The sequence below is a fragment of the Mandrillus leucophaeus genome, unplaced genomic scaffold, assembly GCF_000951045.1.
Source record: "Mandrillus leucophaeus isolate KB7577 unplaced genomic scaffold, Mleu.le_1.0 Scaffold23, whole genome shotgun sequence".
Lineage (NCBI taxonomy): Eukaryota > Metazoa > Chordata > Mammalia > Primates > Cercopithecidae > Mandrillus > Mandrillus leucophaeus.
The window spans coordinates 1,414,340-1,429,016 of NW_012102365.1; the positions used below are offsets into that span (position 1 = coordinate 1,414,340).

At 49.5% G+C, this 14,677-nt stretch overlaps 1 protein-coding gene across 1 annotated transcript in view; it reads left to right on the forward strand.

The window, feature by feature from the left end:
* The window catches only part of NUDC (nudC nuclear distribution protein), a 24,226-nt gene extending 10,238 nt beyond the window's left edge, over positions 1–13,988 (forward strand). The window contains exons 3-9 of the mRNA XM_011981668.1: positions 8,740–8,943; positions 9,035–9,100; positions 9,944–10,063; positions 10,168–10,362; positions 12,983–13,066; positions 13,161–13,279; positions 13,720–13,988. Of these exons, the coding sequence (XP_011837058.1) occupies positions 8,740–8,943; positions 9,035–9,100; positions 9,944–10,063; positions 10,168–10,362; positions 12,983–13,066; positions 13,161–13,279; positions 13,720–13,771 (840 nt within the window). The 3' untranslated portion in view covers positions 13,772–13,988. The remainder of the gene's footprint in view (positions 1–8,739; positions 8,944–9,034; positions 9,101–9,943; positions 10,064–10,167; positions 10,363–12,982; positions 13,067–13,160; positions 13,280–13,719) is intronic.
* The last annotated feature ends 689 nt before the right edge of the window (positions 13,989–14,677 follow it).

Genomic DNA, 14,677 nt, shown 5'->3' on the forward strand with positions numbered 1-14,677 from the left:
TTTCACCGTGTAAACCAGGATGGTCTCAATCTCCTGACCTCATGATCCGCCTGTCTCGGCCTCCGAAAGTGCTGGGATTACAGGCTTCAGCCACCGCGCCCGGCTTTTTTTTTCTTTTTGAGGCGAAGTCTCGCTCTGTTGCCCAGGCTGGAGTATGAGTGGTGCGACCTCAGCTCATTGCAACCTCTGCCTCCCCAGTTCAAGCGATTCTCGTGTCTCAGCCTCCTGAGTAGCCGGGGTTACAGGTACACACCACCATGCCCAGCTAATTATTGTATTTTTAGTAGAGATGAGGTTTCACCAGGTCAGTCAGACTGGTCTTGAACTCCTTATCTCATGATCCTCCTGCCTCAACCTCCCAAAGTGCTGAGATTACAGGCGCGAGCCACTGTACCCGACCCCCAGCTAATTTTTCTATTTTTTTGTAGGGATGAGGTTTTACCATGTTGCTCAGGCTGGTCTCTAACTCCTGGGCTCAAGTGATCCACCTGCCTCGGCCTCCCAAATTGCTAGGATAACAGATGTGAGCCACTGTGCTGGCCCATGTTAAGCATTTTTAAGTGTACAGTTCAGTAGTGTTAAGTGTACTTAGATTATGAAACATATTTGTAAAACCTCTTTGCATCTTGTGAAATTGAAACCCTGTACCCATTAAACAACTTCGTTTTGCTCCCTCCCCTACCTCCTGGTAACTGCTGTTCTATTTTCTGTCTAGGTTGACTACTTTAGATACTTCATATAAATGGAATCATACAATATGTATCTTTTTGTGACTGGCTTTTTTCATTTAATGTAATGTCCACAGATTTATCCACATTGTAGTATGTGACAGGATTTCCATCCCCTTTAGGGTTGAATAATATTCCATTATATATATATATCACTTTTTTTTTTTTTTTTTTGAGACAAGTCTTGTTCTGTTTCTTGCCCAGGCTGGAGTACAGTGGCACGATCTCGGCTCATTGTAACCTCAGCCTCCCGAGTAGCTGGAACTACAGGCACACGCCACTACTCCCAGCTAATTTTTGTATTTTTATTAGAGTTGGGGTTTTACTCTAATGTAAATATTGGCCAGCTGGTCTCGAGCTCCTGACCTTGTGATCTGCCCAACTCGGCCTCCCAAAGAGCTGGGATTATAGGCTTGAGCCACTGCGCCCAGCCACAATTTTTTTTTTTAATCTATTCTTCTCTTGATGGACTTTTGGGTTGCTTTCACCCCTTGGTTTTTGTGCATAGTGCTTCTGTGGACATAGGTGCACAAATCTTTGAGATTCTACTTTCAATTCTTGTAGGTATTACTCAGCAGTGTAATCTATTGAATAATATGGTAGTTTTTGTTTTGCTTTTGTTTTTGTTTTGTTTTGTTTTTGAGACAGAGTATCACTCTTGTTGCCTAGGCTGGAGTGCAATGATGCAGTCTCGGCTCACTGCAACCTCTGCCTCCTGGGTTCAAGCGATTCTCCTGCCTCAGCTTCCTGAGTAGCTGGGATTACAGGCGTGTGCCACCACAGCTGGCTAATTTTTGTATTTCTAGTAGAGACAGGATTTCACCATGTTGGCCAGGTTGGTCTCGAACTCCTGACCTCAGGTGATTCACCCGCCTCGGCCTCCCAAAGTGCTAGGATTACAGGTGTGAGCCACTGTACCCAGCCAGTTTTTAGTTTTTTGAGGAAATGCCATGATCTTTTCCATAGCAGATGCACCATTTGACACTACCACTAATAGTACATGAGGGTTCTGTATTAGTCTGTTCTCATGCTGCTATACCCTAGACTGGGTAATTTATAAAGAAAAGAGGTTTATGACTGAGCACGGTGGCTCACGCCTGTAATCCCAGCACTTTGGGTGGCCAGGGCGGCAGATCACAAGGTCAGGAGATCAAGAACATCCTGGCCAACATGGTGAAACCCCAGCTCTACTAAAAATACAAAAAGTAGCTGGGTGTGGTGGCGTGCGCCTGTAGTCCCAGCTACTTAGGAGGCTGAGGCAAGAGAATCGCTTAAACCCAGGAGGCAGAGGTTGCAGTGAGTTGAGATCGTGCCACGGCACTCCAGCCTGTCGAGAGAGCGAGACTCTGTCTCAAAAAAGAAAAAAAAAGTAAAGAGGTTTAATTGACTCACAGTTCTGCATGACTGGGGAGGCCTCAGGAAACTTAAAATCATAGAGGAAGGCATTCCTTCACAGAGTGGCAGGAGAATCAGTGCCAGCAGAGGAAATGCCAGAGGCTAATAAAACCATCAGATCTTGTGAGAACTCACTCGTATCATGAGAACAGCATGGGAGAAACCACCCCCATGATTCAATTACCTCCACCTGGTACTGCCTTTGACATGTGGGAATTACAATTCAAGGTGAGATTTGGGTGGGGAAACAGAGCCAGACTGTATCATTCTGCCCCTGGCCCCTCCCAAATCTCATGTCCTCACATTTCAAAACATAATCATGCCCTTCCAACAGCCCCACAAAGTCTGAATTCATTTCTGCATTAACCCACAAGTCCAAGTCCAAAGCTCATCTCTGACAAGGTATTAGTTCGCTCTCATGCTGCTGTGAAGAAATACCCGAGACTGGGTAATTTATAAAGGACAGAGGTTGTTCCGTTTTTTTATTTTATGTATTTATTTTTTTTTGAGACAGAGTCTTGCTCTGTCATCTAGGCTGGAGTGCAGTGGTGTGATCTCAGCTCACTGCAACTTCCACCTCCTGGATTCAAGCGATTCTCCTGCCTCAGCCTCCCGAGTAGCTGGAATTACAGGTGCCCACCACCACACATGGCTAATTTTTGTATTTTTAGTAGAGACAGGGTTTCACAGGGTTTCACCATGTTGGCCAAGCTGGTCTTGAACTCCTGACCTCAGGTGATCTGCCCCCCTCGGCCTCCCAAAGTGTTAGGATTACAGGCATGAGGCACCGCACCCGGCCAGGAAAGAGGTTTGATTGACCCATAGCTCTACATGGCTGAGGAAGCCTTAGGAAACTTACAGTGAGGTTGGAAGATGATGGGGAAGCAGGCACCACCTTCACAAGGTGGCAGGAAGGAGAAGTGCCAGGCAAAGGGGGAAAAGCCCTTTATAAAATCATCAGATCTCATGATAACTCACTATCAAGAAAGCAGCATGGAGATACCCATTTCTCTTTAAGACATTTGTCTTTTTTTAATTGGGTTATTTGATTATGATTGTTTGATTCCCAATTCAAACAAGGTTCACACATTACACTGGGTGATAGAAACCTGTAGATTAAGAGACCTCAAAAACAAAAAATTAAGGATCAGGCACAGTGGCTCAGCCCTATAATCACAGCACTTTGGGAGGCTGAGGTGGTAGGATCGCTTGAGCCTAGGAGTTGAAGACCAGCCTGGGTAATATAGTGAGACTCCATCTCTACAAAAAAAATTTTTTTTTTTTTTTGACTTGGAGTCTCACTCTCGTGATGAGGCAGGAGTGCAGTGGCATGATCTTGGCTCACTGCAACCTCCGCCTCCTGAGTTCAAGCAGTTCTGCCTCAGCCTCTCAAGTAGCTGGGATTACAGGCACCCACCACCAGGCCCAGCTAATTTTTGTTTTTCTGGGTTTTTTTGTTTTTGTTTTTGTTTTTTGAGAGGGAGTTTTGCTATTGTTGCCCAGGCTGGAGTGCAGTGGCCTGATCTCAGCTCACCACTACCTCTGCCTCCCGGGTTCAAGCGATTGTCCTTTCTCAGCCTCCCATGTAGCTGGGATTACAGGCATGCGCCACCATGCCTGGCTGATTTTTGTGGAGACAGGGTTTCTCCATGTTGGTCAGGCTGGTCTCGAACTCCCGACCTCAGGTGATCTGCCCGCCTCGGCATCCCGAAGTGCTGGGATCACAGGCGTGAGCCATTGAGCCCGGCCTAATTTTTGTATTTTTAGTAGAGACAGGGTTTCGCCATATTGGCCAGGCTGGTCTCAAACTCCAGTGGTCTAACTCTTGACCTCAGGTGATCCACCCGCCTCGGCCTCCCAAAGCGCTGGGATTACAGGCATGAGTCACCCTGCCTGGCCTACAAAAGAAAATGTAAAGATTTTTTAAAAAAAACACAAGAGATCTCTTTTTTTCTTGCAATTTGTTTTTTGAAGAAATGGTTATTTGTCCTGGCAAAGTTTCCCACAATCTGGATTTTGCATATTGCATCCTAAGAATGGTTTTTACTCATAGCAGTTCTGACACCAAATGTGTGGGTTTTTCCACCACTTAACAAACCAGTTCTCCAGTTCTCTGGACACCAACTGGGTGTCCTACTATTCAATTGAATTCTGACCCCAACTACCCAGAATTACTGCAGCTTCCACAGGTTAAGGACTCAGTCCCATAAGACGGCGGCCGCTTGACACACCAGTCATAAGTTCCAAGTTGCCTTGTGTACTTCTGACCAACCAGCTACAAACTGGGGTTTGCCATGACCACCTTTTCAGGTTTAATAATTTGCTAGAATGATTCAGAACTCAGGAAAGTGCTTTATTTACTGTTACTGGTTTATTATAAAAGACATAACTCAGGAACAGTCAAATAGCTGTGTAGGGCTAGGTATTGGGGTGGGGCATGGAGCCTCCATACCCTCTCTGGGTGTGCCACCCTCCCAACACTTTGATGTGTTCACCAACCTAGAAACTCCAAACCCCATCGTTTAGGGGGTTTTTTGTTTTGAGACAGGTTCTCGCTGTCACACAAGTTGTAGTGCAGTGGCGCAATCTCGGCTCACTGTAACCTTCAGTTCACAGCAACCTCCGGCTCCTAGGCTCAAGCAGTCCTCCCATCTTAGCCTCCAGAGTAGCTGGGACTGCAGGCATGTGCCACCATGCCCAGCTAATATTTTCGTATTTTTGGTATAGACGGGGTCTCACCATGTTGCCCAGGCTGGTCTTAAACTCCTGAGCTCAAGCGATCTGCCTGCCTCGACCTTTCCAAAGTGCTGAGATTACTGGTATGAGCCACTGTGCCCGGTAAACTTCAATTTATTTGCACAGTTGTAGTTCCCCAGTGCGTTAGCATTTATGTATTTATTTTTATTTATATTTATTTGTTTATTTTTTTGAGACAGAGTCTTGCTCTGTCTCCCAGGCTGGAGTGCAGTGGTGTGATCATGGCTTATTGGAGCCTTGACCACCCGGGCTCAAGCAATTCCCCTACCTCAGTCTCTCGAGTAGCTGGAACTACAGACACGTACCACTCCACTCAGCTAATTTTTGTATTTTTTATAGAGACAGGGTCTTCCTATGTTGCCCAGGCTGGTTTCAAACTCCTGGGCTCAAGTGATCTGTCTGCCTCTCCTTCCCAAAGTGCTGGAATTACAGATGGGAGCCCCTGTGCCTGACCTGGATTAGCATTTTAATAACAACTCTTTCATAAAATTCTTCTGCCTTCTGAAAAGTATTTGAGAGGGCTGGCATTGTGACACATGCCTGTACTGTCCTGGGCCTCTTCTCGGGGAGAGCAACAGGCTTGGCGTTAGAGCAGGCCCAGCCCTCCCCACCCTGGTTGGCTGTGGTTGCCAAATATGTGTCCAGTGACTGAAGCTTGAGTCTGTGACAGCCTCTGGGTAGGCTTCCACACCGCTGGGGTTATCTGTCTGAGGTTGGGCCTAGGTCAAGTTGATGGGAGGAGGGGTCAGAGGCTGCTGTGATTGGCCTTGACTCTGGTGGTTTAGCTCTGCCCTTGCTTAACCTCCAGGAGTTAGGAAGGAACAGTACAAATGGGATGTGACATGATTCAGTGGAGCTGGGAGAGGGGAGGGCCCTGTTCCCACCTCCCTTTGGCCACTGGTTGGCAAATGGCTTTAGTTCAAGGTCTCTCTGACTAGGGACTTGGGAACAAGGCCCTGTGGTGGAACAGCCTCTGCTGGCGTAATTATGACCCATGGTTCCCATTAACAGCAGAATGGCCTCCCCTACCAGTTTAATTCGTGGTTTAGGAGGTATATTTGGTGTTCTTTAACCTTGTAGAGTGTGGAGCTACTGTGGTGTGGCATGGGGCAGGGGGTTTGGGCATAGCAGGAGAAATTGGCATCAAATGGATGAGAATCCACAGGGCATTTAGCAGAACCCCAGGTCTGGGGCCCTGTGAGTGACTTCTGTGACCTTGAGCCCCTGCAGAGCTTTCCCTGCAGTTCTGTCTTAGAGATGCTTGAAAGAGGATTTATTGACCACTGATCACATGGCAAGGCCTTTAGAGGTGTGTGCGTGTGTGTGCACATGCACACTGTGTATGGGTTGGCATTGAGTTGAGTGTCCTAAGGGTATGTTCCTGGGCCAGAGGTGAAACTTTGACACTTGACTGGTCATGGAGGATGAATTGGTTTGCCAGGTGACCTGAGAGTGGGGACGAGACATTCCAGGCAAAGAACAACATATGCCAAGACTGCTTTTATTTATTTATTTATTTTGAGACAGGGTCTCACTCTGTTGCCCAGGATGGTGGCGCGACCTCTGCTCACTACAACCTCTGCCTCCTGGATTCGAGTGATTCTTCCACCTCAGCCTCCCAGGTAGCTGGGACTACAGGCATGTGCCACTACACCTGGCTCATTTTTGTATTTTTAGTAGAGACAGGGTTTCATCGTGTTGACCAGGGTGGTCAAGAACTCCTGACCTCAGGTGATCCGCCCGCCTCGGCCTCCCAAAGTACTGGGATTATGGGCATGAGCCACCACACTTGGCCAAGACTGCTTTTAGAAATAGTAACATAGACCGGGCATAATGACTCACAGTTGTAATTCCAGCACTTTGGGAAGAAGAGGCAGGTGAATCACTTGAGCCCAGGAGTTTGGACTAGCCTGGTCAACATGGCGAAACCTTGTCTCTACAAAAAATAAAAACATTAGCCAGGGATGGTGGCATATACCTATAGTCCTAGCCACTGGGGAGGCTGAAGTGGGAGGATCACCTTAGCCCAGGGAGGTTGATTACATTCCAGCCTGGGTGAGTGAGACCCTGCCTCAAAAATAGTAACAACAAGATAGAGGTACAGAGACATGACCTTAGGGTCACGCAAGTAAGAGTAGACCAGGAACTCAAATCTAGGTGCGACTTTGAAGTATGCATGGAACTTGGCCAGGAGGGCTTGTTAAAAATACGGATTGCCTGGCCATACCCCAGAATTTCTGATCCAGTAGATCTGGAGTGGGGCTTAAGATTTAGCGTTTCTAACAGGTTCTAGGTGATGCTGATGCTGCAGTTCAGGGGAACCCTGTGATGTGGACCTCACTAGGCTCTTGATTTGTGCTGTCATACTCAATCCTCATGACGGATAAGGAAACTGAGGCTTAGAAAGAGTCAAAGTTGTTCACTCATCTAAGGCCAGGAGCCAAATAATGACAGGTGGCAATAGTATGGGTGGAGGGTCGCCCTTGGGTAGCAGGGAAGCTGGCTAGCACATCGTGGGGTGGAAACTTGGGAAGGTGTAGTGGAGAAAAAGGATTTGAAGTTAACAGCTTGCTGGCTGGAGAGAGGGTGAACAGGCTCTTCCTTGCTTTGACTGGGCATGGTGGCTCACACCTACAATCCCAACACATTGGGAGGCTGAGGCAGGCGGATCACTGGAGGTGAGGAGTTTGAGACTAGGCTGACCAACATGGAGAAACCCCATCTCTACTAAAAATACAAAATTAGCCAGGCGTGGTGGCACATGCCTGTAATCCCAGCTACTCGGGAGGCTGAGGCAGGAGAATCACTTGAACCCCAGAGGCAGAGGTTGCAGTGAGCTGAGATCGCGCCATTGCACTCCAGCCTGAGCAACAAGAGCGAGACTTCATCTCAAAAAAAGAAAAAGAAAAGAAAGCTCCCTGGCTTTCTGCTAACGTGGCCTTTCTGGGTGTGGTGTCAAGTCTTGCATAGCTGGACTGTGGTCTTGGAGACAGGATGCACTAAGAGTAAGAGTGATTAGTCAGAAGAGCCGGTCATTGTGAGCCTGAGAATTCAAGAAAGGCTTGTGAGGGACTGAGGCTTGAGTTTTTGCTTTTAACAGCGTCACTTTTTTTGTTTTGTTTTTTTGAGACAGGGTCTCACTTTGTCACCCAGGCTGGAGTACAGTGGCCTGATCTCGGCTCACTGCAACCTCCACCTCCCTGGTTCAAGCAATTCCCCTGCCTCAGCCTCATGAGTAGCTGGGATTACAGGCGCACGCCACCATGCCTGGCTAATTTTTTGTATTGTTAGTAGAGACGGGGTTTCACCATGTTGCCCAGACTAGTCTGCAATTCCTTTATTTATTTATTTATTTTGAGATGGAGTCTTGCTCTGTCACCAGGCTGGAGTGCAGTGGCATGATCTCGGCTCACTGCAACCTCTGCCTCCCAGGTTCAAGTGATTTTCCTGTCTCAGCCTCTCGAATAGCTGGGACTACAGGCACACACCACCATGCCCAGCTTTTTTTTTTTTTTGTATTTTTGGTAGAGACGGGTTTCACTATGAAGGCCAGGATGATCTTGACCTCACGTGATCTGCCCTCCTCGGCCTCCCAAAGTGCTGGGATTACAGGCATTAGCCACCGCGCCCAGCCAAGCGTCACTTTTTAAAACAGCCAGTTTATTGAGACAGGTGCTTTGCAGGTATTCTCATTACAACCCTATGAGACAGATGTATTTTCATTTTGCAGATGAGGAAACTGAGGTTCTGAGTGCAGTGCTTTGCCCTTGCACCCAGCAGGTAGAGAGCAGGGCTGGACTCCAGGCTATGGGACACCGTCCCCTGCTCTGATGCCTCATGGCTTTTCTTCCCTCTCCAGCTTATCACCCAGACTTTCAGCCACCACAATCAGCTGGCACAGAAGACCCGGCGGGAGAAGAGAGCCCGGCAGGAGGCCGAGCGGCGGGAGAAGGCAGAGCGGGCGGCCAGGCTGGCCAAGGAAGCCAAGTCAGAGACCTCAGGGCCCCAGATCAAGGAGCTAACTGATGAAGAGGCAGAGAGGCTGCAGCTAGAGATTGACCAGGTGAAGAGTGGGCTTCCCTTCTCTACCCCTCAGATCCCCACTGGCACTGAGCAGGGGGTCTTGTTGCCAACTGCTGTGCTCTTTGCTCCAGAAAAAGGATGCAGAGAATCATGAGGCCCAGCTCAAGAACGGCAGCCTTGACTACCCAGGGAAGCAGGTGAGATGGACTGCAGGGACTTGGGATGAGCCAGGAGGTTGGAACTTACAGGAGCTCTGCTGCCTACTGCTTTCTCTGAAATACCCTTCCTTATCCTAACCCCTCCCCTCCCGGCTTTGGGAATCTTCCCCATACTTTAAGATCACACTCAGAGACATTGAACCAAAGGATCCAGGTTAAAAAAAAAAAAAACCCGCTGGGCGTGGTGGCTCACGCCTGTAATCCCAGCACTTTGGGAGGCCAAGGCAGGTAGATCACGAGGTCTGGAGTTGAAGACCAACTTGGCCAAGATGGTGAAACCCTGTCTTTACTAAAAATACAAAAATTAGCCAGGCCTGGTGGCGGGCACCCGTAATCCCAGCTACTCGGGAGGCTGAGTCAGAGAATTGCTTGAACCCAGGAGGCGGAGGTTGCCATGAGCCAAGATTGCGCCACTGCACTCCACCCTGGGCAACAGAGCAAGACTCTGTCTCAAAAAAAAAAAAAAAAAAAAAAAAAACCAACTGGCCTTAACCCATTTATGGCAGGAAAACCCAAGAGCCAGAAAGGGCAGTGCCTATTACAGGTCCCATCTGAGGTTGGCTGGGTTCTGTGGGCCCAGCCATATCCTTTGTCACATGGCATAATAGTCTGAGCTACTCTCAGGCTGAGATCGGAACCACATTTTACCTGGTTCCCGGTGGACCAAGGCTTGGGGTCTGCCCCTCTGTGGAGTGGGCAGGTACCAAGTCTCTTTTCTTTTGTGACTGTATGCCCAGTGCTAGCCCTGCGCTTGGCCCAGTGAGGGTTCAATGTGTGTCTTGTTTGTCAAGTAAGTAGCTGAGTGTCCCTGATTATAAGCAGGAGACTGAGGAAGATGAGGAGGAGGAAGATGAGAAGGACAAAGGAAAACTGAAGCCCAACCTAGGCAACGGGGCAGACCTGCCCAATTACCGCTGGAGCCAGACCCTGTCGGAGCTGGACGTGAGTGGCAGGGAGTGGCAGGGACCAGAGGTGAAGCTTAGGGAGCCAGCCTGGGGTACCAGCAGCACTTAGTGGCTTCTTCTGACTGCCTCTGCCCTATGCAGCTAGCGGTCCCTTTCCGTGTGAACTTCCGGCTGAAAGGAAAGGATGTGGTGGTGGACATCCAGCGGCGGCACCTCCGGGTGGGGCTCAAGGGGCAGCCAGCGATCATCGATGGGGAGCTTTACAACGAAGTGAAGGTGGAGGAGAGCTCGTGGCTCATTGAGGACGGCAAGGTGGTGACTGTGCATCTGGAGAAGGTATGTGAGGCCCAGTCCTTCTAGCCTGGGGTGTTGATGGAAGAAGAAAGGAGGATGTGTGCTTATTTTACTCAGGAGCCATGCTGGGGGCATTGTGGAATTATCTTAATCCCCATGACAACACTCTTTAAAGTAGATCTGTCCCTATTTTATTTTCTTAAAGACAAGGTCTCACTCTGTTGCCCAGGCTGGAGTTCAGTAACACCTTCTTAGCTCACTGCAGCCTTGAACTCTTGGGCCCAAGCAATTCTCTCATTTCATCCTCCTGAGTAGCCAAGACTACAGGTGCACACCACCACGCTTGACTAATTTTTGTTATTAATTTTTGTAGAGACACGGAGGTCTTACTATATTTCCCAGGCTGGTCTTGAACTCCTGGCCTCAAGCAATCTTCACACCTTGGCCTCCCAAAGTGCTGAGATTACAGGCCTGAGTCAGGAAAAGAGGTCACTGATTTACCCAAGCTCCTGCCTCTGGGAAGGGGGTGGAGTCAGAATTGAAAGTCTTAGGTTCTGGCCGGGCGCGGTGGCTCAAGCCTGTAATCCCAGCACTTTGGGAGGCCGAGACAGGCGGATCACGAGGTCAGGAGATCGAGACCATCCTGGCTAACACGGTGAAACCCCGTCTCTACTAAAAAATACAAAAAACTAGCTGGGCAAGGTGGCGGGCACCTGTAGTCCCAGCTACTCGGGAGGCTGAGGCAGGAGAATGGCGTAAACCCAAGAGGTGGAGCTTGCAGTGTGCTGAGATTGCGCCACTGCACTCCAGCCTGGGCGACAGAGCAAGATTCCGTCTCATAAAAAAGAAAGTCTTAGGTTCTAAAGCCACTTCTTTTTCACTAGGTCTGTACATGGATTCAGTTCATCAAATACTTGAACACCTACTCTGTGCGTGGTACTGTAAAAGTGCTGGAGAGAGAACAGTGAACAAAACATAGGAAAATCTGTGCCCTCAGGAAGCCTACATGCTCAGCCTCACTGCCTTTACAGAGAGGTGGGACACAGACACCAGTAAATAAAGGTGGTCTCTGAAAAGGGCCAAAGGTCTGAGGAGAACTTCTCAGGGCACATAAGACCCTGTCCCAGCCTGCCCGACTGGCACTGGCTGCCCTCACTCACCCCTCCATGCCTCTGTACTTGCTTTGTGGCCCAGCTGGAGTGCAGTGGCGCAATCTCGGCTCACTGCAAACTCCGCCTCCCGGGTTCACGCCATTCTCCTCCCTCAGCCTCCAGAGTAGCTGGGACTACAGGCTCCCGCCACCATGGCCAGCTTTTTTTTTTTTTTTTTTTTTTTTCTGATATTTTTTAGTAGACGGGGTTTCACCGTGTTAGCCAGGATGATCTCGATCTCCTGACCTCGTGATTCACCTGCCTTGGCCTCCCAGAGTTCTGGGATTACAGGCATGAGCCACCACTCCCGGCCCATTCCCTGCCTTTTAAATTTATTATTTTTTGAGACAGGGTCTTGTACTCACCCAGGCTGGAATGCAGTGGCGCAATCACGGCTTACTGCAGCCTTGACCTCCCGGGCTCAAACGACCCTCCCACCTCAGCTTCCTGAGTAACTGTGAGCGCCACCCTTCCTGGCTAATTTTTAAATGTTTTTTGTAGAGACGGGGTCTCATGTTGCTCAGGCTGGTCTGAAACTCCTGGGCTCAAGGGATCTTCTTGCCTTGGCTTCCCAAAGTGTTGGGATTAGAGGTAGGAGCTACCACGCCTGGCACTTCCCTGCTTAAAAACTTTTTCAGGCTGGGCGTGGGGCGCATGCCTATAATCTCAGTGCTTTGAGAGGCTGAGGTGGGCAGATCACGAGGTCAGGAGTTCGAGACCAACCTGGCCAACATGGCAAACCCCATTTCTACTAAAAATACAAAAAAATTAGCTGGGCATGGTGGTAGGCGCCTGTAATCCCAGCTACTTGGGAGGCTAAGGCAGGAGAATCGCTTGAACCCAGGAGGCGGAGGTTGCAGTGAGCTGAGACTGCACCACTGCACGCGGTGGCTCACACCTGTAATCCCAACACTTTCGGAGACTGAAGCAGGCGGATCACCTGAGGTCAGGAGTTTGAGACCAGCCTGGCCCAATATGGTGAAGCCCTGTCTCTACTAAAAATACAAAAATCCGCCTGGTGTGGTGGGTGGTGCATGTCTATAATCCCAGCTACTCGGGAGGCTGAGGCCAGAGAATTGCTTGAACCTGGGAGGCAGAGGTTGCAGTGAGCCGAGATGGTGCCACAGCACTCCAACCTGGACAAGAAGAGCAAGACTCCATCTCAAAAAAAAAAAAAAAGAAAATTTTCTTCCCATTTTAAATCTGGAATACTGCTTTGTGTCTTAGGGCTCAGCCCAAGTGTCACTTTCAAACTTTTCTCCCTCCACCCTGGATGAATATCTCCCTTTCTGCTTTCTTCTTTCCGTTATCACACTGATTTGTAACTGTTTGCCTCTGTGTCTCCCCTAGCTGCAGGAAGGGCAGTCTTGTACCTCTGGACCCAGTATAGGCCTGCAGGGGTCTCAGGTGCAGGATATGGATGAGAGAGAGTTTGGTTGTGAAAGGGTTAAGGGGTGATTCCTGGTGCACAGAGCAGGCCACCTCCCACCCCCTGGTCGTTCTCTTCACAGATCAATAAGATGGAGTGGTGGAGCCGCTTGGTGTCCAGTGACCCTGAGATCAATACCAAGAAGATTAACCCTGAGAATTCCAAGGTGAGCCCTGGCTGGTTGGGAGAACTTCAGCAGGAGGGTGAGGGGCCTAGGTGTTTCCAGAGCTTCACCAATTCCCGTCACTGCCTGCCCTCAGCTGTCAGACCTGGACAGTGAGACTCGCAGCATGGTGGAAAAGATGATGTATGACCAGAGACAGAAGTCCATGGGGCTGCCAACCTCAGACGAACAGAAGAAACAGGAGATTCTGAAGAAGTGAGCAAGAGGGGTTGGGGGAGGGTGGGTGCCTGGGGGCTTAGGTTTTAGTGACAGCAGTGAGTGGATCACTGAGCTGCCTCAGGAGCTGCCCTGCCCCCTTTCCAGCCATGTTTATGGCTTTATGGCTTTGGCTTGCCTACTCTTGTCACTTGCTGAGGTCATCTTGAGGGCAAGGCCGGCTCATGGCTCATGATAGGAGGGAAGGGGTAACAGGCGGGTCATTGCCACCTACAGGAAAACAGTGCCAGTGTTGGCACCTCAGCTTCCAACCTCGGGGCTCAAATGGGTCTCAGATACCCTGGGCACTGCTCTTGCCCAGCCTGGCTCGGTGTTGCTGAGGTCTAAAGAGATTAGACTTGACACAGGGGTGCTGGGAGAAGGGACAGCTTTAGAAGAGAAGGATGAGTTGTTTCATCTTCTTGCTTCCCTTTCTCCAGGTTCATGGATCAGCATCCGGAGATGGATTTTTCCAAGGCTAAATTCAACTAGCCCCTGTTTTTTCCTCCCTGAACTCTTGGGGCTGAGCTGCAACTACCCAACTTACTTTTCCCACTCTTCTCTGGGACTTGTGGGCCTCAGGGCTTGGGGCAGGCATGGGAATGTCCCAGGCACACAGGTCCCAGGGCATCAGGAGAAAGGCTGGGGCTTGGGGCCTTGTCCTCCCCAGTTGGCCTACTGTTACACATTAAAACAATTTGCCCAGCTCCTTCTGTGTCCTCTCTTGCCTCTGGCCTTTCTCTGGGGCACAGGCCTGTTACGACTGCTGCTGGGAACTAGGAGTTTGGCTTCTAGCCCAGATTCTGCCGTGTGACCTAGGGCAAATCCTTGCCCTCTCTGGGCCTCAGTTTCTCATTACTTAAAGTGAAGATTAAAACAGGGCTTGGCCGGGTATGGTGGTTCACACCTGTAATCCCAGCACCTGTCTCTTATACACATCTAGATGTGTATAAGAGACAGGTGTGGTGGTGGGCGCCTGTAGTCCCAGCTACTCGGGAGGCTGAGGCAGGAGAATAGCACGAACCAGGGAGGCAGAGCTTGCAGTGAGGCGAGATTGCACCACCGCACTCCAGCCTGAGCAACAGAGCGAGACTCTGTCTCAAAAAAAAAAAAAAGATGAGTGTGGTGGCACCTGCCTGTAATCACAGCTATTTGGGAGACTGAGGCAGACGAATCACTTGAACCTGGGAGGCGGAGGTTGCGATGCGCCACTGCACTCCAGCCTGGGCCATAGAGCGAGATTGTCTCGGGGAAAAAAAAGAAATTCAGAATAGCTTGTTAAAGATTTCAGAGAGGCTATGCAGTACATAGCTTTGTTTTCCAAACTTGCTAAACCTTTTTTTTCTGGGAATGCAAATAGTGGTTTACAAGGCTAGGTTTGGAAAATGGTGCTCTACG